At 45.8% G+C, this 24,580-nt stretch overlaps 1 protein-coding gene across 1 annotated transcript; it reads right to left on the reverse strand.

Annotated features, from left to right (window-relative positions):
- Positions 1-17,943: 17,943 nt before the first annotated feature.
- LOC149348721 (uncharacterized) lies at positions 17,944-20,579 on the reverse strand. Its single transcript, XM_089588276.1, has one exon. It carries the CDS (start codon positions 20,495-20,497, stop codon positions 18,131-18,133), a length of 2,367 nt encoding a protein of 788 aa, XP_089444402.1. The 5' UTR covers positions 20,498-20,579; the 3' UTR covers positions 17,944-18,130.
- Between the last annotated feature and the right edge of the window lie 4,001 nt (positions 20,580-24,580).

Below are 24,580 nucleotides of genomic sequence, written 5' to 3' on the forward strand. Positions count from 1 at the left end.
AATGACGGCACCTGGCGCAACCAATCAAAACAGCCAGCCAGAGCACGTCGCGGAAGTTTGTACTCCATGGTTGCCTGCTCTCTGTGAGACTGGCAGCGTTGTTTCCATGCCAGAGCGCCCCTGGTGGTGTATTTTTATTTTACTTGCTTTGCAGGGCTTTTATCTAAGACAAACAAGTTGTTTTTGTTGATCTAATATAAAACGCAGACAGGTGACAAAATGTGTCTCTATTTATTCACACAATTTGCAGGATATTTACTGTTTGTCCGGTCATCAAGCTCGCGCCAGGTGATGTCATATCCGCTGCTAAAAACCCGCCACTGTGTGGCGACACCATCAGAGCCATGAAGTTGTTTTTGGGAGGACATTAAAATATTAAAAAACGGAATGTACGCGGTATTACCGACGCTAATAGCACCATTATAACTCACTGTATGCAATCAACAGGCAAAACAGTTAACCAAGATTGTGTTTCTGGGCCCCTTTAAGCATGTAGCGCGCTTCCAACTTCTTGCTGTGTGCGTCAGCAACAATTAGCAGCATCTTTCCCTCCATGCGGCCAGCAAAGTCGGCGTGCATTGTGTGCAGTGGTGTTGTTGCGTGCTTCCAATTGGGAGATGCGGCTTTAGGTGATGTTCTTTGGTGCTGGCAGCAGGCCACACAACTTTTGACCAGTCGCGCTGTGTCGTTGTCGACGCCGGGCCACCACAAATAGCCTCGAGCCCATGCTTTCATAGCTACTAAGCCCCCGTGACCTGCGTTGTTTCAAGTCAAGCATGTCTTTTCTCGCTTTCGTCTGAATGACCAGTCTGGCACCTCTGGTAAGGCGACCTTCTTGTAGCTAAAACTCACGTCCAAGTTTTGTGAAAGCAGGAAATTCCTGTTTGGGCAACCTGTGCAGCTGTCCACCCAAGACAGCTCTCATTACGTGGGATGGCAGTGGGTCTTCCCGGTTGGTTTCCGCGAGTTGACTTGGAAGCCAGCATGAGCATATCTCCATGGGGGCTTGGCTTGTCTACTTGGGCGGGCAGTGGCAGCCTGCTGGGTGTGTCAGCATTTTGATGAGGTCTCCAGTCCTGTACACCAAATCGTAATCGTACGTGGCTAACTTAAGACACCATCGAGTCGTCCTAGGTGAGAGTGCCCGAGGTAATCTTTTCTCCCACGATGTCCAGGAGCAGTTGGTGATCCATTAGTACGATCACGTGCTGGCCTGCAATATGCTGGTGAAACTGGCTCACTCCATAGACTGCCGCGATACCCTCCTTGTCGAGCTGGGAGTAGTTTTCCGTTACGCTTCCCAAAGTTTGTGGCGAGACTGCAATGGGGGAACCTCTCTGCCGGACTTATCTTTCTGAGCAAGAATTGTGCCGCGATGCATCCACGGAGAGGCTTTGTCTCGTCATAATCCGCAAGCACTGTCGAAGAGCAAATCATCCTCTTAAGCTCATCGAAAGCAGCCTGGTGCTTTGTCTTCTACATCCAGGGCATGCTCTTCTTGAGAAACTTGTATAGCTCTGCGGCAACCATAGTTCTGTTTTCTGAAAAATGGTCATAAAATGCCAGAAGCCCTAGGAAAGCCTGCACAGAGGTCTTGTCAGCTGGCTTCAGTGCCTGGACCTTTTTGTCAGTCGTGTGAACACTTTGGTTGCCAATCTTACGGCTCAGAAACTCAACTGAGTTGATGCCGCAGCGGCATTTCTCTTGCTTGAAGCGTAGACCTTTCTCGCTTAGCACCGACAGGACATTGTCTAAGCATTGCGCATGCTCGATAGTGTCCTTCCCACTGACAGTGATATCGCCAAGATAAACACCCAACTCTGGAATTCCCACCAGTGTCGTCTCCATCATACGCTGGAAGATGGCTGGTGCAACAGATATTCTGAAAGGAAGCCGTTTTACCTTGAACAATCCTTTGGTGGTGTTGAAGGTGAGCAGCGCGGCTGTCTCGTCGTCGACCTTTAGCTGTTGATAGGCCTGGCACTGATCCAGAGTTGAGAAGTTGGTCCCACCACGCAACACAACTTTGCGAATACTTCTGCAGTTGTCGGTAGCGGGCACGCAGTCTTCTCGACTACTGGGCAGTAGCTTGTGAAGTCTGCAGCTACAAGGTCGTCCAAATTATGTGCTCCATAATGAACTGACACTGCGAGTTTTTTCTTTTTTTGATCGTCTGACAGTCATTATTCTTCCGCTCATGTTCGTGGCTCCGTCAGAAGTTTGCGCTCTGCAGCCAGGAAGTGGAAGTCCAACCGTGTTCAATAACTCCGTCACGAGTTCTGCGGTTGTGGCTCTTTTTGTGTTCGCAAAGTGCAGAGACCCAGGAGAACCTCATCTGGCCTGAGGTGCTTATGAACGCAGAACACTCATTTGCTTTGCTGCTGAGCAGCAGGGACATCCTGCATCCCATCTGCAATTGTGGCGTAGTTGGTTGTAGGAACGACACTGCACAGTGTTTCACGCACTGTCTCTGCAAAATGGTTACCGTATTTACACAGTTGTAAGTCGACTCGAATATAAGGGGGGACATGGGTCCTAGATCGTTTTTTTTTATTTACAGACCAAATGCAATGAAACTGCACAGACTTATTCAGTTTTTTCTGCTGATTTCTAATATGAAACTTGTTTATTTCTAGACCAATTAGTTCCTTAGATATTATATATATCATGCCATTGTCTGTTGAAACAATAGAAAAGAAATGGGCCACCAGAAATTTAATTTTAATGTGTGGGTAGATACTACAATGTGTGAGGAATGCAACGCTGAAAGCAGTTTTCAGTTTCTTGTCCGTGTGGACAAATGGGCTTAGTAGTTAGTTTCATGTGTGTCATGTTTTCTGGCACTGTATGTCTGGTCAACTCACTTGAAAACTAACTACTATTAAGCCCATTTGTCCACACGGACAAAAAACTGAAAACTGCTTCCAGCGTTGCATTCCTCACACATTGTAGTATCTACCCACACATTAAAATTAAATTTCTGGTGGCCCATTTTTTTTCTATTGTTTCAGCAGACAATGTTATGATATATATTAATATCTCAGGAACTAATTGGTCTAGAAATAAACAAATTGTATATTTGAAATCAGCAGAAAAAACTGAATACGTCTGTGCAGTTTCATTGCATTTGGTCAGTAAATAAAAAAAAATGCTCTAAGACCCATGTCCCCCCATAAGTCGACCCTCCCAAATCAGGGAGTCCGAAGAAAAAACAAGGCATACTGGCATTACAAAACAAAAATTTATTGCCTTGCATAGTAGCGAGACTACTCATCCCCACTGTTGTCATCATCCTCACTGGATGTGCTGTTGTCATCATTGCTGCTGGGGTCCCACAGCACATCGTCTTCAAGTGAAATTCCGCACTTTGCAAACAACTTCATCACGACATCGCATGGTACAGCCGCCCATGCAGAAAGTACCCACCCGCACATGGCCGCCAGGGAGGCTCTTTTGACACGGCGTGGCCTTCGGCTGCAAATGCTTGAAAGGCTTGTTCACGCCAACGTCTAGGGGATACAGCTGCCCCGTCAAACTGCCGCGAATCACGAGCATGTCTGTCTGCTCCCTCCGCAGCTCCGCTTTCACCTTGTCAGTAAGATGGCCTCGAAAGGAATCCAGCACAAGAAGGTTGGAGATGTGAATTCTAAGTGATGCCCCCGGCCTCAGAAGCCACACCAGATGGTACCACTCCACCACCATGTCGGCGGTCATGTAGCCCTTCTCATTCACGCGCACGATGACACCTTTCGGGAACGCTTCCGATGGCATTGCCTTTCTTTTGAAGATGATGTGTGGACGCAGCTTCATGCCATCTGCCAAACATGACAGCATGACGATGAACCTAAGCTTCTCATTTCCTGTTGTAAGGAGTTTAACGTCGCAAGCTCCCTTCATGTTGTTTGTCATATCGAAGTATACGGGGGTTTCATCAGCATTGCCAATCTGGCTGAGCTAGTATTGTTGCGAGTCGCGAAGTTTGAGGAAGTGCCTATGGCAGGCAGGGTATGTGGCAGGCAGCTTCTGGCACACGCTTGTACGCCGACGAAGAGAGAAGTCAGCCCTCTTCATAAATTTAGATGCCCAAGCCGTGCTAGCTCTGAAGTCTGTTCTTGGAGTCCCCGCTTCCGCAGCGAAGACACGGGCTTGTTCTGCGATCATTTCGCATGTCACTGGAAGAGCGCAATCCCGTATCTGAGTGACATACACTGCAAGCTTGGCCTCCAGCTCCCGAAAACATCCCGACTTCGTCCCGTGGAAACCTGTTCGCTTCGCATCACAGCTGAAAATCTTGCCTCGCCACCATCGCCACTTCCGCACCACCCGTTCAGATACGTTGAATTTTCGGCCCGCCGCGCAGTTTTTGGTCTCTTCTGCAAATATAATCACCACCCTCTTGAACGCTGCTGTGAAATTTCAAAGAAGCAACACAGCAATACTTTTCTGTTAATCTCTGTTTTCACGACAGCAGGACAAATAAGTTGTGCTCACCTGCGAAATCTGATCCCAGTTTTGTAGGTGCAAAAACTAAAAAATGTCAAGAAAAACAGCCCTTGAGCCATTTACTCCGTTGCATGGGTTGCCTGCATTTCCTTTTTGTTAGGAAACTTTTTTTGTTGGTCTCACTTGTGCAATACACTGCTCACAATTTTTCTAAGAGTAGTTTCATTTCCCCTGCTGTCCACTCACAACCATGGCCTGCAGACACGAAAAACACAAAGCAGTACTGAGACACTTCCTGGCATAGTATAGCTTCTAGTTTATGTGTAGCATATTACAGTTCCCAGTGTATAGCAGTTCCAAAACAGCAGTGGCGATTAATAACCAGAAAATGTCATCACGCTGCGCACATATAAAGATGAGAGCGACTTTCAGTGAGCTTACATATCCCCCTCATGATGCCTTCAGTTTAGAGCCAGTGACACACTCCAGCTGAGTGACGTTAATGTGACGTAATTCTGAGACATTATAATGTACCTTGGGCACTGTTACGGTAACATCACATTTTGTTGCGCAAAGTTGCATGGCAGTTGTTACAGGCAATGGTGAGGCAACATTTTGCATTAGTTGGACAACCCTACCATTGTACCCATCATCAATTTTAGCTAGGATGGTTACTCAGACTTCTAGTTTCCTTTACACATGTTAATAAACGTCTCTTACCTTTAGGCTTTGGTAGCAGTCATTCATACTCAAAGTAACAGAATTAGTGTCCGAGGAAAGGCCCCCAGAATTCTCCAGTATCACACCATGGACTCTTTTCAGCTCACCTTAAGCAGATTGAAACAAAATAAATGAGACTAATTTCAGTGTCTTTAACAAAGAAAGTCTCATGAACATGCATGAAGAAATCTGCAGAAATGAGAGATGGGCAATCTGCAAAAATGAGAGACCACAAGATTATTGCATAGTCTCAGCAGCCACAGCAACACCATGGCCCAGTAGACAATAAATAGAACAATACTGAGCAGCTCAGAGCCAGTTCAGTTCTTTTCCTTCCCTACTGTTCAAATAGATAATTCGAATAAGTGGTATCAGTTCCTGATTTCACAATGATCAAGTGTGGCACATAAACAATGCCATGCCAACCATATGAATTTCTTGTAGTTTGTAGGCTTTGGTAGCAATCATTCATACTCAAAGTAACAGGATTAGTGTCCAAGGAAAGGCCCCCCAGAATTCTCCAGTATCACACCATGGACTCTTTTCAGCTCACCTTAAGCAGATTGAAACAAAATAAATGAGACTAATTTCAGTGTCTTTAACAAAGAAAGTCTCATGAACATGCATGAAGAAATCTGCAGAAATGAGAGATGGGCAATCTGCTAAAGTGAGAGACCACAAGATTATTGCATAGTCTCTGCAGCCACAGCAAGAGCATGGCCCACTAGACATCAAATAGAACAATACTGAGCAGCTCAGAGCCAGTTCAGTTCTTTTCCTTCCCTCCTGTTCAAATAGATGATTCAAATCAGTGGTATCAGTTCCTGATTTCACAATGATCAAGTGTGACAGATAAACAATGCCATGCCAACCATATGAATTTCTTGCAGTTTGTAGGCTTTGGTAGCAATCAGTCATACTCAAAGTAACAGAATTAGTCTCCGAGGAAAGGCCCCCAGAATTCTCCAGTATGACACCATGGACTCTTTTCAGCTCACCTAAAGCAGACTCAACAAAATAATCGAGACTAATCTCAGTGTCTTGAATACTGAAAGTCCATGAACATGCATGAAGAAATCTGCAGAAATGAGAGATGGGCAATCTGCAAAAGTGAGAGACCACAAGATTATTGCATAGTCTCTGCAGCCACAGCAAGAGCATGGCCCACTAGACATCAAATAGAACAATACTGAGCAGCTCAGAGCCAGTTCAGTTCTTTTCCTTCCCTACTGTTCAAATAGATGATTCAAATCAGTGGTATCAGTTCCTGATTTCACAATGATGAAGTGTGACAGATAAACAATGTCATGCCAACCATATGAATTTCTTGCAGTTTGTAGGCTTTGGTAGCAATCATTCATACTCAAAGTAACAGAATTAGTCTCCGAGGAAAGGCCCCCAGAATTCTCCAGTATGACACCATGGACTCTTTTCAGCTCACCTAAAGCAGACTCAACAAAATAAACGAGACTAATCTCAGTGTCTTGAATACTGAAAGTCCATGAACATGCATGAAGAAATCTGCAGAAATGAGAGATGGGCAATCTGCAAAAGTGAGAGACCACAAGATTATTGCATAGTCTCTGCAGCCACAGCAAGAGCATGGCCCACTAGACATCAAATAGAACAATACTGAGCAGCTCAGAGCCAGTTCAGTTCTTTTCCTTCCCTACTGTTCAAATAGATGATTCAAATCAGTGGTATCAGTTCCTGATTTCACAATGATCAAGTGTGACAGATAAACAATGCCATGCCAACCATATGAATTTCTTGCAGTTTGTAGGCTTTGGTAGCAATCATTCATACTCAAAGTAACAGAATTAGTCTCCGAGGAAAGGCCCCCAGAATTCTCCAGTATGGCACCATGTACTCTTTTCAGCTCACCTAAAGCAGACTCAACAAAATAAACGAGACTAATCTCAGTGTCTTGAATACTGAAAGTCCATGAACATGCATGAAGAAATCTGCAGAAATGAGAGATGGGCAATCTGCAAAAGTGAGAGACCACAAGATTATTGCATAGTCTCTGCAGCCACAGCAAGAGCATGGCCCACTAGACATCAAATAGAACAATGCTGAGCAGCTCAGAGCCAGTTCAGTTCTTTTCCTTCCCTACTGTTCAAATAGATGATTCAAATCAGTGGTATCAGTTCGATTTCACAATGATCAAGTGTGACAGATAAACAATGCCATGCCAACCATATGAATTTCTTGCAGTTTGTAGGCTTTGGTGGCAATCATTCATACTCAAAGTTACAGAATTAGTCTCCGAGGAAAGGCCCCCAGAATTCTCCAGTATGGCACCATGTACTCTTTTCAGCTCACCTAAAGCAGACTCAACAAAATAAACGAGACTAATCTCAGTGTCTTGAATACTGAAAGTCCATGAACATGCATGAAGAAATCTGCAGAAATGAGAGATGGGCAATCTGCAAAAGTGAGAGACCACAAGATTATTGCATAGTCTCTGCAGCCACAGCAAGAGCATGGCCCACTAGACATCAAATAAAACAATACTGAGCAGCTCAGAGCCAGTTCAGTTCTTTTCCTTCCCTACTGTTCAAATAGATGATTCAAATCAGTGGTATCAGTTCGATTTCACAATGATCAAGTGTGACAGATAAACAATGCCATGCCAACCATATGAATTTCTTGCAGTTTGTAGGCTTTGGTGGCAATCATTCATACTCAAAGTAACAGAATTAGTCTCCAAGGAAAGGCCCCCAGAATTCTCCAGTATGGCACCATGTACTCTTTTCAGCTCACCTAAAGCAGACTCAACAAAATAAACGAGACTAATCTCAGTGTCTTGAATACTGAAAGTCCATGAACATGCATGAAGAAATCTGCAGAAATGAGAGATGGGCAATCTGCAAAAGTGAGAGACCACAAGATTATTGCATAGTCTCTGCAGCCACAGCAAGAGCATGGCCCACTAGACATCAAATAGAACAATACTGAGCAGCTCAGAGCCAGTTCAGTTCTTTTCCTTCCCTACTGTTCAAATAGATGATTCAAATCAGTGGTATCAGTTCGATTTCACAATGATCAAGTGTGACAGATAAACAATGCCATGCCAACCATATGAATTTCTTGCAGTTTGTAGGCTTTGGTAGCAATCAGTCATACTCAAAGTAACAGAATTAGTCTCCGAGGAAAGGCCCCCAGAATTCTCCAGTATGACACCATGGACTCTTTTCAGCTCACCTAAAGCAGACTCAACAAAATAATCGAGACTAATCTCAGTGTCTTGAATACTGAAAGTCCATGAACATGCATGAAGAAATCTGCAGAAATGAGAGATGGGCAATCTGCAAAAGTGAGAGACCACAAGATTATTGCATAGTCTCTGCAGCCACAGCAAGAGCATGGCCCACTAGACATCAAATAGAACAATACTGAGCAGCTCAGAGCCAGTTCAGTTCTTTTCCTTCCCTACTGTTCAAATAGATGATTCAAATCAGTGGTATCAGTTCCTGATTTCACAATGATCAAGTGTGACAGATAAACAATGCCATGCCAACCATATGAATTTCTTGCAGTTTGTAGGCTTTGGTGGCAATCATTCATACTCAAAGTAACAGAATTAGTCTTCGAGGAAAGGCCCCCAGAATTCTCCAGTATGGCACCATGTACTCTTTTCAGCTCACCTAAAGCAGACTCAACAAAATAAACGAGACTAATCTCAGTGTCTTGAATACTGAAAGTCCATGAACATGCATGAAGAAATCTGCAGAAATGAGAGATGGGCAATCTGCAAAAGTGAGAGACCACAAGATTATTGCATAGTCTCTGCAGCCACAGCAAGAGCATGGCCCACTAGACATCAAATAGAACAATACTGAGCAGCTCAGAGCCAGTTCAGTTCTTTTCCTTCCCTACTGTTCAAATAGATGATTCAAATCAGTGGTATCAGTTCGATTTCACAATGATCAAGTGTGACAGATAAACAATGCCATGCCAACCATATGAATTTCTTGCAGTTTGTAGGCTTTGGTGGCAATCATTCATACTCAAAGTAACAGAATTAGTCTCCGAGGAAAGGCCCCCAGAATTCTCCAGTATGGCACCATGTACTCTTTTCAGCTCACCTAAAGCAGACTCAACAAAATAAACGAGACTAATCTCAGTGTCTTGAATACTGAAAGTCCATGAACATGCATGAAGAAATCTGCAGAAATGAGAGATGGGCAATCTGCAAAAGTGAGAGACCACAAGATTATTGCATAGTCTCTGCAGCCACAGCAAGAGCATGGCCCACTAGACATCAAATAGAACAATACTGAGCAGCTCAGAGCCAGTTCAGTTCTTTTCCTTCCCTACTGTTCAAATAGATGATTCAAATCAGTGGTATCAGTTCGATTTCACAATGATCAAGTGTGACAGATAAACAATGCCATGCCAACCATATGAATTTCTTGCAGTTTGTAGGCTTTGGTGGCAATCATTCATACTCAAAGTAACAGAATTAGTCTCCGAGGAAAGGCCCCCAGAATTCTCCAGTATGGCACCATGTACTCTTTTCAGCTCACCTAAAGCAGACTCAACAAAATAAACGAGACTAATCTCAGTGTCTTGAATACTGAAAGTCCATGAACATGCATGAAGAAATCTGCAGAAATGAGAGATGGGCAATCTGCAAAAGTGAGAGACCACAAGATTATTGCATAGTCTCTGCAGCCACAGCAAGAGCATGGCCCACTAGACATCAAATAGAACAATACTGAGCAGCTCAGAGCCAGTTCAGTTCTTTTCCTTCCCTACTGTTCAAATAGATGATTCAAATCAGTGGTATCAGTTCGATTTCACAATGATCAAGTGTGACAGATAAACAATGCCATGCCAACCATATGAATTTCTTGCAGTTTGTAGGCTTTGGTAGCAATCAGTCATACTCAAAGTAACAGAATTAGTCTCCGAGGAAAGGCCCCCAGAATTCTCCAGTATGACACCATGGACTCTTTTCAGCTCACCTAAAGCAGACTCAACAAAATAAACGAGACTAATCTCAGTGTCTTGAATACTGAAAGTCCATGAACGTGCATGAAGAAATCTGCAGAAATGAGAGATGGGCAATCTGCAAAAGTGAGAGACCACAAGATTATTGCATAGTCTCTGCAGCCACAGTAAGAGCATGGCCCACTAGACATCAAATAGAACAATACTGAGCAGCTCAGAGACAGTTCAGTTCTTTTCCTGCCCTTCTGTTCAAATAGATGATTCGAATAAGTGGTATCAGTTCCTGATTTCACAATGATCAAGTGTGACACATTAACAACGTCATGCCAACCATGTGAATTTCTTGTAGTTTTGCCAACTCCACAGGGATGTCGGCTGTTGTTTCTTTGCAACTGACTATAGTATAGGTTTCTTCACATCCTTCATAATTTTGTGCAGACACTAAAGTAGTGGTTTGATCAGCCAAGCCACACGTACACACACACATATTTGAAAAGTTTGAAAAGTATTTATTTGAAGTGTCTCTTCATACACTTACTTCAGGAAGAAGGCCAAAAGGCGTGGTGCCTGATGAGGGCCTTCCTCCCTGGGGTAAGCAAGCTGCATTCGGCGTGTACAAACAAAATAAACAAATACAATAAATGTAGCGGTCACCATGACACTTGTTGGCATGTTAAAAAGAAAACAAACAAAAGAAACTGTGCAGCAATGTTACAGTAGCTTCAAAGTTGTTTAGATGCATGATGTTGGATTACAGGGAGGTATAAAAGGGAAAAAATACCTATATAATCATGTTAACTGTTATCGATTTACAGTATGTGACAGGATGTACCGGGTAGTCAGGCAGCCAACAGTGCAATCACTTTTCTCTTGAATATTTTTCGACTTCTGCGTTGATAGAGGAGGTCATGAAAATTTGTTTTCTTTCAAAAAGGTAGTCATTTGGTATCTAATCGTTTTGAACCCGTAGTTTGTTCTTGTTTTTGGTGCTCTTATTGTCATGTGCCGAAGGGGATATGGGTTTTGTGGTAGCTCTGGTGTTGCAAAAAAATCTAAGGTTCAAGATGAATTCGGTTATGTCTCAAGCGCTGGCCGAAGAGTTTTTAATTGAAAAACTGTGAATAGCCCCAAGCTGTTCCACCACGGGGTCGTGCTCTCCAAGTAACCTATATTAGCAGTTGCTCGTATGGCCTTTTTTTGTAGCAAAAAACAAAGCATTTAAATTAGTCTGTGTTGAGTCTCCCCATATCAGCGAACAATAGTGGAGGTGCGAATGAATTAAACTGAAATGAAGTTGCTTTTTGAGCCATATTGGTAATAGAAGCCTGAATTTGTTTAGAAGGCCCGCTCTGTTCGTGCGAAGCTGGGTGCGCAGCCCCCCCCCCCCCCCACCCATCTCCCTTTGTGCAGCATCTTTTGGGCCCTCAAGCATGAATGAATGAATGAACTTTATTTCCATCATCATGGGGCCTCACGGTCGGCTCTCAGCACCGGAGACCGTGGAGAGAGTCTTGTGGTAAGCTGTCTCCGCCTGACGGATGATGAGTCTTTGCTGATCCGGGTCGGGGCTTCGGATCAGCTCTTCCCAGGTGGCCAGGCCTGGGGTGATTTGTGATTTGGCCCCAGGAGAATCCTGACACTCCCAAATTAGCCGATTTTGCGAAATCATTCTGTGGCAGCTACTGCACAGCTTCCGGCTCCCCAGTGTCTTCATCGTGTAGTATGAAGTAGGGAAAGAATCTGTTGGCCTGAAGCCTCCTGCAGGCCCTGCACCCCTTGGGAGTGAGTGACCTATCCGGAAGTGAGAGTGTTCTCCTCCCTATCCAGTCTTGGTGTTTTCAGTTATTTCTTTATACGTTATGAGAGGGTCTTTATTCCCACTCAGGGGCACTTCCAAAGCAGCTCGGATGTACAATTCTCGAGCGAGGCTGTGAGCAGCCTCATTTTCCGGAATGCCCTCACGAGCAGGAACCCATGTGAGGGAGACCTCTCTGCTTGAGGGGTATCTTCTTAGTAATTTGGCGGCCTGACTGGAGACCACCCCCTTGGAAAAGTTGTGAACAGCTGCCTTACTGTCAGACAAGATGATCTTGGCTTTGGTACTGACACACGCAAGGGCAATAGCAGCCTCCTCTACCGCACTCCTAGTATTAATCGATGCTACCGTCACTTTCTCCCCACCCCTCAGTCGGGTGCTTTTACTTTCGAACCTTGGAACAGTACGGCAGCTGGTAGTTACAAGATTGCCAGACAGGAGCCCCCTGACACCCGCCAAATCGGATTGTGGGTAGGATCTATACGGGGCAAATTTTTAACAATTTTTTATTTCAAACACTGTCAGAGATACCGTATTTTCCGGTGTATAAGACGCACCCTTGTATAAGACGCACCTGCCATATATGCAAGCTGTCACTGAAAAAGTTCGTATATAAGACGCACCCGTGTATAAGACGCACCCCAGTTTACCCAGTTAGGCTAGTGAGGCTTAATTAAACACGCTTGCGCGACTATTGCGAAATGCACCGTACCTGTGAGCAATTCTTAGCCAACGCTAAGTGATCAAAAAAGGCAACACTCATGCCATACCCGTCCACGTTTTAGCAAAAAAGAAAGAAAAAACGATACAGCTCCCCATATGTCCATAACAACATTTTATTTCTACTTGAAACCTTCGAAGTCTTCATCTTCAGATGCGCTATCAAAAGGTTCACCCATTTCTGGAAGCAACTCGGCTGAAACATGCACTACGTACACGGAGCAAGAAAAGTTGCAAAGGGTGACTAAAAAAGAACGCCGGCTTGTCTTGACAATGGCGAGAAGCACGATTGTCACCATCTTTTGGCGCTTCTCATTACTTTTGCTTGGGGCCTCCGAAACAGCCGTGCGTTTGTGATCCCGGAAGTCGTCATCCCCGCCGTTTCATGATAAAGATCACCTAGAATGTCGCGCACGGCGGTCCCGGTATTGAAGTATTAACCGTGTTACAACCACGTTATTGGTAGTGACATTTTTTAGGTGAAAAAAGATTGAGCATGAACCGGAGTAATCGATGAACTCGCAAAAAAAAAAGATGAAAAATTCGCATATAAGACGCACCCTTGTATAGGACGCACCAGCAAGATTTTCGAAAAAAAGCTGCGTCTTATACACCGGAAAATACAGTACATTGGTGCGATCTGCGCAGGTGGATTGCAAAGCAAGGTGCACATAATGTATATTGTAGAGCTCAATAATTAGGCAATTAATTAAGCAAAGTTTTGAATCAACTTTTTTATTTTTTATTTTATGGGGCATGATTATATTGGGAAAATGAAGGCTGTCAACATCGAAGGTGAGCGCAGATCTTTAATTTTCTTTATCAGGAATGTGGCTCCAATTATCGAACATTGAGTTGGCTTTTCTGCATTACACATTTATAAAATGCTCTCGCTTGCATTTCTCACCCCACGAAGACAGACGCCATTTGTGCATTTTATCACAGAAGCGGTCAACGTGATTGTGGTGGTGATACTACATGCAGTGACACCATTTTGTAAATATGCAAAGCAGGAACGCCAACTCAGTGAGGTTTAAAATGTGCAATTTCGCTGTCCAATTTTTTTTAATCACACTGCGAATAAAATAATTTAAAGACGGCGCTCACTTTCGATGTAGGCAGTTTTCAGTTTCGCAATATGATATTGCCCCTGAAGTCAAAAATAAGAAAGCTGATTAGTTTACTGGATTTAATTAAACATCTAATTATTGGGCTCTATCACATACACAATGTCCACGTTGCTGTACAGTACACCTGCACAGACATATCTCTGACAGTTTTTCAAACAAAAATCTGTAAACGGTTAAACAAATCATCCTGCATGCACATACGCTCACATAAGCGCGCGTGCTAGTTGACTTCAACCAATCATCTATCTTTTTCCCCTTTTCTACAGCTGAGGAAAAAAAAATCCCAATTTCAGTGAAGCTGCACACTCATTTTTTCTGAAGTTTCTGACAAATGCAGTCACCCTAATTCAACAGGGCAAAAGAGCAAACTCCTGAACGGATGCCGACTGAGAAGTCTTCAGTAGCGTGCTATCCCTTCACTTTGGCTCAACAAAGACACGAAACCTAATGCTGGCCCTGTCTGTAAACGTTTGAGGCATGCACAATTTTGGCTTTTTTGGACAGCCCTCCACAACTTGAGACAACAGCAAAGCAAAATTCCAGTGTATTTTCAGTCCCAATTTGCTTTTCCTTTATTTTTATGACACCAGACGCAATCATAGCACCCAACCTCATGAGAATTACTGGAAAAGGGTTTTCGGAGAAAATCAGGGTGGGCACTGGGGCCACCTAGCCCATCTGAGATGTTATGTTGATGTTTATTGTATTAGTACACATTATAACAGAGAGCTCAGTTTTGTTCTCGAAAAATTGGCTGTGGCTTAGCTAAAGTTAAGCCTGGATATCTTGAAGCGAAAAGCTCTCACTGCTTTTCAGCCAACTCCCAAGCTACCAGTTCTGGATCAGTGTTTCTACGCCATCCGACTGTTGCTTCTTCTCCTTCCATGGCGAGTGTCTGCGCCTGTTCTATGGGCAGGCGTGCCTTATACAGTCTCGCCCGGTTATAACGAAGTCGGCGGGAATCGGAAATCACTTCGCTATATCCGCTATTTCGTAATATGCGGACAACGAAAAAAAAATGCAAACGTCGGCATACCGATTTATTGCCGCTGAAAGAAGTCGTCCAGCGTCCCCTGAACACGTTTCGCGAGTGCAGACTTCAGGATTGCGGCTTCCATACCATCCAACTGCGAGTCAAAGATCTGGTCGAACTCGGACTCCCAAGGTACATCTGTAGCGTGTCAACAGCTGCGATGGCCGCTACGGAGGTGACCGGCTTAGGGGCACAACTAGCATCGTCCGGCGTGACCGGCGTGCCATGCGATGCAGTGAAGCAACCTTTCGCTCCGCAGGAGAGCAGACGACGCCACGAAAGGACGCCATCAGCCGAATTTTGCTCTTATTTTCGTGGAAAAAATCGCCTCAAGGACGCAAAAATGTGTTGATTGGCAGATTATTTTTCGGTTGGTATTAAATCTCTTCGTTATATCCGCTGACGCGCTCTTAATTACTTCGTTAAAACCGGACCCAAAATGTATTGAAAATGCAAAAATGGGAATGGGAAATTGAAATCCCTTCGTTATAACTGCTATTTCGCTATAAGTGGCTTCGTTATAGATGGGCTAGACTGTATACCCCACTTTTCAAATGCGCACTGCGCACGGCTGCGGCGAAACATCAAACGCAGAACAGAGGGTCTTTCTCTTTGACTAAAAATGCCCTGCATGAGGCACACACCCTACCCGCGGTTTCACTCAACTGAACCGATGCTAACTCAATGCCTGCCGCGTGGCATCACTTACCGGCTTAAGATCCCGCAAATGCCATAGTCTTTCACAAACGTCACACACGTAGCCGAACGGATTGTTCACAAAGTCTCCCGTGAAGACCTTGGTCGCACTGGCACTTCTGCCTGTTTCTGCGCCGTCTGACTGTTGCTTCTTCTCCTTCCATGGCGAGTGTCTGGGCCGTGCGTGACGTCACTCGCTTTCGCATGCGCAGAAGTGTCAGATGTGTAGTGTGGCTCACGCGAAGCACGGTGTTGGCTAGCCTAGTGAAGCTTTTCGCTTCAAAAAGGTACGGGCTTTTAGTGTAGTCCTGGTAGCAGCTCGCAGAAGTACCAGTCTTTTCGTGCACTTTGGTTAAACTGACCTAGCAGTCACATCACTGCAAGAAGTAGCCAGCAAATTTACGGGTGCCAAGCTACCTGCCAACGAGGCGTTTCATTTTTCAAGCAGTTTCTGTAGAGATAAAGAAAAAGCTGCCAGTTTCTAGCCCATTCTTTCATCACGAATGGTACGTGGCACCATGAACAAGAAAGAAACTTTCAACTATGTCAGTGCAGAAAGTGTGCAAACACCTGTTGGGAGCCTAGAAAGAAGAGAATAGGTGGGAAGGATGTTGCATTTGCATCTCAGATCTGATGGAAAGCAAGTTTTACAAAACAGGAATTGTGAGTTTCCTGATAGACATTCATGACACAATAATATTTGGTGACCAAAAGTTTAGAAAAATTGCAACACTAGTCATAGTCCACCACATTCCAATGCTGCGACTCGAAATTTACAACAGAAAATATGTTCTATCCCTTACTGTTGGGGAACTGCCCGGCCCGACTGCGCCGGAGCAGCCGGAGCACCACCACGTCAAGCACCCGCCACGTACTTCGACCAACCCCTTTATTCACAGTTCATAATGAATATATATACAGATGTACGAGTCAGCTGACCAGATAGGGCGCGTGCCTAGTGCCACCTAGTTTATACAAACATAACTACAGAATACAATACCACAAAATGCAACAGCATTTCCTGCTCCATTTTGACAATGGCAGAATTTTTTAGCCCACTGAAGTTACAGCCCAGGAAGCCTAAGACCCATGGTTGAAGAGCACGCTTTTTAAAGCTATGAAACTGCTCACTTCAATGCGCTGAACAACAGTTTGGTCAGCTTCCTGTAACACCTCGTTAATGGCTCGAAGCTCTTGCAGAAGTCCATTGAAGACTGCATTCCGCTTCTCCGGTTCTTCTCCGGTTGGTTCTTCTTCCTCCTCCTCTTGTTCCTGAGGTAGTGCGCTTGCTACGATGTCTTCTGCAGTCAGCGTGGCGCATGTCTCAACCTGGGAGTCATAGGAGGTACAGTCCTCAAAGGGCAAAAGGCTGCCCGTATACCCAGTCTTTTCGACAATTCTTTCCAGCCACCGGGTTCAATGCTCTCTTCATCACATTCATTTTCCTCCTCATCAGGATTGGCATCGACAGCAGTCCAGTTTGCAGCGTTTAGACCTGCTTTCTGTCAGTAATTCACGATTGTTGTTGGCTTAACAGTCCACCAATCGCCTGTGAGCATTTCATCTGCTTGTCGCACGTTAATTGGGTCAGGCTTCTGCATTCTCAGATTTATCAGAATGCGCTGCACAAGCCGACGCCTGTAGTGCACCTTCACATTTTTGATAATGCCAAGATCAAGAGGCTGCAAGATTGATGTGCAGTTGGGCGGGAGAAACTCGACTCGGACGTTGCCGAGACGTGTGTCGACTAAGTTGGCCGAGCAATTGTCCAAAATTAACAAAATCTTGCGATTCTTTTTGGCCATTTCATTGTTCACGCCTACAATCCACTTCATAAACAGGTCACGCGATATCCATGCCTTTGAATTATAGGCGTAATCACAAGGCAGCGATGCAAGCCCATTAGAGCACCTTGGGCGGGCGTATCGACCGATGATTAAAGGCTTCATGTTATGGATGCCGAATGAAGATGTTGTCAGCTGGAATGAAAAATAAGTTTCATACAGCAAAATCTACGAAACCGTCTCCTGTTGAATGTGGCAACGTGAAATAAAACAGTCTGCAGGCGTGTTGACAGCGGCACGTGGCATAGGCACCAACAATACATAGCACAGTAAAACAGCAAAATGGTCAACTAACAAAACAAAGCAAGAATGGTCACCTCGGTGGCTCAGTTGTTATGACACTCGGCTGTTGATCCAAAAGACGCGGATTTGATCTCGGCTGCGGTGGTTGAATTCCAATGGAGGCGAAATTCTAGAGGCCCGTGTACTGTGCGATGTCAATGCACATTAAAGAACCCTAGGTGGTTGAAATTATCCGGAGCCATCCACTACAATGTCCCTCATAGCCCGAGTCACTTTGAGACATTAAATAGCGTGAAACCACTAAAAGAAGCCAATTCCTTCTGCAACCACGCAGGGTTCGTACAAGCTATACAGAAAAAAATTCAAGGATATTCAAGGACTTTCAAGGCCCTTCTAGGAGGTTTTCAAGGACTTGCTACGAAGCTGTATTTCGTAGTTTTGAAACACAAAAGTATTTTCAAAAAATAAATATCTTTATTGCACTCAATGTAAAATAACATATCTGTCAAGACACACCAAGGAAAGTTCAAGAGACCTCCTGAAGCTTTGCCTCAATCTCTTTGTTCAGGTTTAACAATTGCTCAGCCTTAGCCTTTGCCGCTTTTCTCATAGAATTTGATTTGGTTATGTAAGTGAGGTCATTGGCTGCTTCCGCCTTTTCAGCATAGTCGTCTGCTGATGCAGTCAGATCGCTAATAGCTGCTTCCAGTATCTTCCTTTTTTTATTGAGGCTGTCAAGCTGGTCCTCAGCACAGCGCTTTTTTGACTGCTTGACACATTCTTGTTCCAGCCTTTTCTGGGCTTCCAAGTAAGCACTATAATGATGCCTTGCAGCTGATACCGCCTTCCTCAAATCTTTTGTGATGACAATGTTAAAGATACCACCTGCTTTTTCCACTGCATCGCACACAATTCGTTGCGAGATGTAAGAGAGGCCTTTCAAGTTCTCTACAGAGATCTGTCGGTTTATGCTAAAGCCTCTCTCAACAGTTGCCTGACCATGGCTTAGCACAAGCAAAGATTTTACAACTTTCCGCAGCTCTGCATAAGAAGCATTGAACTGCAGAAGTTCACTAAAAAAGGTGTCCAGACTGGTGGCTTTCTTGAAAAGTCGCAGTTGATGTTTTTCTTGCAACAGCTCCGTGTACTCTGCAAGTACAGAGTCTCGATGCTGATCTGTCAGCCTCCCTGCCGCAATGAGTGCTTCCAACACTTTCTTGAGGCCTGCCAGGCACTCATTAGGCCTGCAGCACATTTGTCGAGGGTCAAGCGAGGAAAGGCCTCTAACCACTGGGAACCTCAAGGGGCTCTTCTCAAGGACCTTCTTCGTCACTGCGACTAGGAACTGCTTACACTCCATCTTGAACTGAAGTATATCTTTTGCACTTGCATTGCTCTTCTTCAGGATTTGTTCGACTGTGTGACCAACATCCACTTTTTCCAGTGGTGTATGATTCTTTGGGTCCTCTATATCAATTTGCAGCACGCCAGTGATCCCCGTTGCTGAAGACAATGTAGAACACTTGATAAATTTTGTCATTAACTTTCTGACTATCGTCTCCAAGTCTCTTGCCAGAAGAAATAACATTGGTTTGTCAGTTTGGAATTCCATTAGGAATGGCTTCAGTGTGGCAGCAACACTAAGAGCAAAATTCAGCTTTGCCACTACTAATGTGTCCTGAATGAATTCAACAATGTTCTGAAAAGACACACACTTTGGCAGACTCACTTGCTTCTTCCTTGCGGATTCCACAAACTTCTTCACATCACTCCAGAGTTCCAGAGCTCTTTCGATGACAGCCACATTCTCAACCCATCGATGGGCAACATATTTCAGAGGAAATACTGCCTTCCCAGTGAGTGCTGAAAAATCATGCCTCCTTGCAGGGGCATCCTCAAACAGTGCACTCAGACTGGACAAAAGGGTGTCGAGTCCCCACTTGCTCGCTATGACGCCTGCCTTGTAAGCATTGTGCACAGTGGGGAGGCTGCAAGTACCCAAGTCAAGACAGTGGACGTGAAAGTTCTCCTGCAGGTGAGATTGCAGCATCTTGAAGAACTTCAGGTTCACGTTGGGTCCGTCCATTGAGATTTGAAGAATCTTCGCCAGTGGCAACGGTTCTAGTGCACTCAAAAGTTGGTCTTTAATATTCTCAGCCGTTGCGGGCCCCATGAAAACAGATGTGTAGTACTTCGTTACCACCTTTCTGGACGCGTCCCAAAATCTTATGTGCACGTCCATTTGCTTCTCTTGAAGGCATTCGTTAGCAGACTCATCAAAAAGTACGACATAGTTCTCGCACCGCTCTATATCTCGTTGCAGCGATGACAGAAAAAAAGGTCTGAGGCCGTGGCAGGTTATGTAAGCACATTTCTTCTCGCCACATGAGAAGCCTTTAGCGATCTCGCTATCAGGAATCATGCGTTTAAACAACTCGCCTACTTCCGACGACGATCTGTAGGAGCAGTGGGATGTGCCTAACTTCAGCGTCCATAAAATTTCCGCATCTGTTACCAGCTCGTTTACCTTGCACGCGATATTGACGTCAGACGACTGCGATGGAGTATCTACGGGTCGAGCGCTCGCGCTAGCGGAAAAATACTCGCGCACCGAACCTGCCGCTGCTCTCTTCATACAGGCGCTGTGCTTTGCACTCTTCATGTGGCTTTTCAGTGCAGACTTGCCCATAGCAACCAGGTCGAAGCACTTCCCGCATGGTTTGCATTTTGCTCGATGTGGATTCGTAGCGTCCGGTGCCACCCAATCCTTGCAGGCGCTGTTACTGAGCCACGCGCTTTGAAATTTGCACTTTCCGGGCATTTCTGCGGATCGCGGGATTGCTGCAGTCACACGCAGAGAACTGTCTGAACGCACGCTGCACAGAGTAAACATCAGCGTACGCACGTGCAACGCAAAACTATATTCTAGGCACTATAGCAAAACCACGAGACGCCGAACCAACGGCCGGTGATGTCGATGGTGGTGGTGAAAAACTTTAATCAAAGAGAGCTTGAGGGTAAAAAAAAACCCTGCTGCATGGTCGGTATTCTTAGTCCGGGACACCGCATGACGAGGCCCCGTCTCGCTCCCGCTTGACCAGAGCCCTTTGGGACTCCAGTGTGGAGCAGTTGAGGAGGGCAGTCTCCCATACCTCTCGGCTGGGGGTGGGGGAAGGTGAGGATTCTGAGTACATGCCCACACCATGTGAAAGATATCGCAGATCTCTCCACAGTGCGGGCAGCGCCCATCTGTGTTTGGATCAAAGTGTTTTGCTATTGCAGGACAGAGAAGGGTTCCTGTCTGCAGGCGCCGCAGAGTTCGCTCCTCCGCCTTACTCAGCCCCTTGGCAGGTGCCGGGTAGAGACGGTGGCTGTCGCAATAATAAATTAGGATTTCGCGGAACCGCAGAAGCGGTTTATGAGCTTCTGAGCCATGAGAGCTAGGATGAGGAGCCCGGTGTGTGAGCGCTCGGGCGGCCGCATCAGCGGCCTCATTGCCTCGTAGACCCTGGTGGCCAGGAGCCCAGATCATTTTTGTGCGAGTTGGATCGGCGAGAGCGCGTCTTAGAATTTGCGAGGCAAGAGGTGATATTTCGCCTGCAAGATAATGTTCACAGGCCCGGCGAGAGTCTGTGATAACCGTTTTCGATTTTGGATCGGTGGCAGCGAGTGCTATTGCGACTTCCTCCGCTCGTGTTGAATTTGGGGCCTGAAAAGATAGCCCATCGACATTCATTCCCCGGTGGACTACGGCAGCCGTGAAGAATCCCGCGGGCGACGGCCCTGTGATGTCCACGTAATAGACGCCCTCTCTATAGCCATATTGCCTCTCAAGCGTGCGAACCCGCGCTTGTCGTCTGCCTTCATGTGAAGCCATGTCCATGTTACGCGGGAGCGGAGCGACCAAGAGCATGTGGCACCACAGCACCGGGATGTTCTCCGTCCCCTCTGGTATGCATGTGTGTTGGATGTGTAAGCGGTTTAGCAGGCGGCGCCCAGGAACCGTCTGCGATAGCCGCGTATATTGGTTCACGAGGTGGGCCTCCCGCAACTCCTGATAGGAGTTTACCACTCCCAACGCCTTCAGTTTGGCGTTGGAGGTAGCCACCGGGAGGTCCAGTGCTCGCTTTGTTGCCTTCCTGATGATGGCGTCAATGCGCTCGTCTTGTTGTTTGGTGGTGCGTAGGTACGGCACGGCGTAGAGGATCTGGCTGGTCACGAAGGCATAGGCGAGCCGTAGCGCGTCCCTGCCCCGCAGACCACCCCGCTTGTTGGAAACACGGCGGATCATGCGCCTTACCTGTTCACCTATGCTCTTGAGTTTCGCTATAGTAGAGTCCGGCCTAAGTTTGTTATTGATGAACAGACCCAGGATCCGGAGCTCCGCCACTTCTCTTATGGGACCGCCCGACAGAGATATGTGTAGAGACGTGTTGTCCTTGTGGTTTGTCCTGACGTGTAGAAGCTCTGATTTGGCGGGAGCACATTGGAGACCACAGTCGGCAGCATATGCTTCGACTATGGAGGCGGCCTGCTGAAGGCGGTCCTCCATCTCCCCAAGGCTCCCCTCGGTGGTCCAGATTGTAATGTCGTCTGCGTAGAGTGCGTGTTTTATGCCATCCACCTGAGCCAGTCGGCCGGGCAGGTGCATCATGGCGATGTTGAAAAGGAGCGGTGATAACACCGCCCCCTGTGGTGTACCTCGTGTACCCATAGAGTACGGGCCTTATTCCTCGTCCTCGATCCGGAGGAGTGCCTGACGCGCAGAGAGGAAGTCTCTGACATAGGCGAAGACCTTGGCCCCGCAGTTAGTGGTGTTCAAGTTAGAGAGTATGGTGCCATGTTTAACATTGTCAAACGCCCCCTTAAGATCGAGGGCGAGAATGGCCTTGTCGTTTTGTTGCATGGCTGTGGGTCGTATTATGTCCCTGTGTAGTTGGAGTAGGACATCCTGTGCAGACATTTGCAGGCGGAACCCGAATATAGTGTCTGCAAAGAGGCCCTTACCCTCCATGTATGGAGAGAGGCGATCCCGAACCATCGTCTCCATGAGCTTTCCCACACACGAGGTTAATGAGATGGGGCTCAAGTTGTCCGTAGTCACGGCTTTACCTGCTTTGGGGAGTGATGTCGATGGCGATACGGCCGTTCACTTTTGAACGGGTGATCACGCCACCTCAATGTGGCCAGCTGTCTAACGGGCTCCACCGAACTTGTTAAAATTTCAAGAAATTTCGTGTAACGGTCAGTAGAAAATTATGCGCTGAGAAAATAATAATTTTCCCACTTTATGCACGGGTTTCGCACCGATTTTTATTTGTGTATATCGCGATTTCCATCTCGCACAGGAAATTTCAAGGACTTTCAAGGGTTAAAAAAAAAATTAAGCACTTTCAAGGGCCTTGAAAACACAATTTTTAAATTCAAGGGTTTTCAAGAGTTTCAAGGACCTGTGCGCACCCTATCCAAGTGACAAATTAGTGGCCACCAAAAGCAAGGCTAATTGGTGACCTGTTATGAAACTGGCTAATGAAATGGTCTTACTTTGCTTGGGTTCTGTTGCTTTTGTTGGTTCCTCAAAGCTCCCTCGCTATCACTACTTCGCAATATTTTGAAGTATGTTGCTTAATAATTTTCTCGTGCAGTGTTTATACTCTTTTTTTTTCTTGTGTGTGAACATGCATCTCTTCTTTGTCACGGTACATTTTATGATTGAATCCATTGTTTGTTCTCTACAGTGTGTGCACTATGTTTTAATTTAAATGGTTTCGTTATACAGTGTAGTATATGGAACTGCAGTTACAGAAAAATAACTTACTTCTTTTACTCAATGTTCTCTCATGCTTTGTTTGTTTGTACGGTGAAATTTTGCTACATGATGTGTGCTCTAAAGTGCGTGATATATTCATTGCCTCTTAAATAGCACTGACTTGTTGTCTTTTGTGATATTGCGAACGTGTGTGTTAGTTTCCAGTGATTGATCTTCGTTACTTTTTAATGTGGAAATTGTAATAAAGTCGTCATTGAGAGTCAGTTCTTAAATTGTCCCGTGTCCTTCTGTTGGTGGTCTGCATCTTCTGTGCTATACGGTCGTCGGCTTTATGAAAGGGAACACGCAAGTGCGTGGCAGATAGCCTGGAACCCACCTTATGGTGATACGCAGTGGCTGCTTTCAGAAACCAAGTAGAAAGGGGGGTGCAATCCTCCATTGCCAGAAGCAGGCAGGGCAGCAGAACCCTTTCCAGCACGGTGTGAAGCACAGCACCACACATCGCTGTAAGCTGGGTTCAAGGCTATTTGCCATGCGTTCCTGCATTCCCTTTCATCAAGGTCACGACAGTACTTCTAGGAACATAAGGCAAAATCGAAGTTGACATGTGTCGATAGATTACCCTGTTCTAATCACACGGAAAGTGTCAAAATTCAAAGGGAATTGAACTCAAATTGAATTCCCATATATGTAGAAGGTCATTCTTTACTTTATATTGCCACCTGGTGTTCTCAGGTGGCGCTGAAGTGTCTTCGAAGACGTTGAAGTGTCTCGCGCTGGCTGGCTGGCTGCTTGCTGCATTCTGCCGGTTAGCGACCTGTCGCCCTAGTTTCCGTTACAATATTTTGGTGTAGGCGCTGGGGGGGGGGGGGGGGGTGCGATGACACATTCCCTGTGTCATCGGCCGGTCATAAATGGATCATAGTCGCGACCGACTATTTAACAAGGTATGCGGAAACTAAGGCGGTGCAGCGCGGTACGTCATCTGAGATCGCCCAGTTTTTTATGCAACAAATCGTGCTGCGTCATGGCGCACCGTCCCACGTAATCACTGATCGAGGTACGGCGTTTACGGCACAGCTCATGCGCGACGTGTTCGAGCTCAGTCACACGAACCATCGCAAAACCACTGCCTATCACCCACAGACGAACGGGCTCACAGAGAGACTCAACAGAACGATCGCCGACATGATCGCAATGTACATA

Source organism: Amblyomma mixtum, chromosome 4 (assembly GCF_055824585.1).
Source record: "Amblyomma mixtum isolate Tamu chromosome 4, ASM5582458v1, whole genome shotgun sequence".
Lineage (NCBI taxonomy): Eukaryota > Metazoa > Arthropoda > Arachnida > Ixodida > Ixodidae > Amblyomma > Amblyomma mixtum.

Coding starts and splice junctions, on each gene's coding strand:
- LOC149348721 (XM_089588276.1), bottom strand. CDS start 20,497: ATGTTTACTCTGTGCAGCGTGCGTTCAGACAGTTCTCTGCGTGTGACT.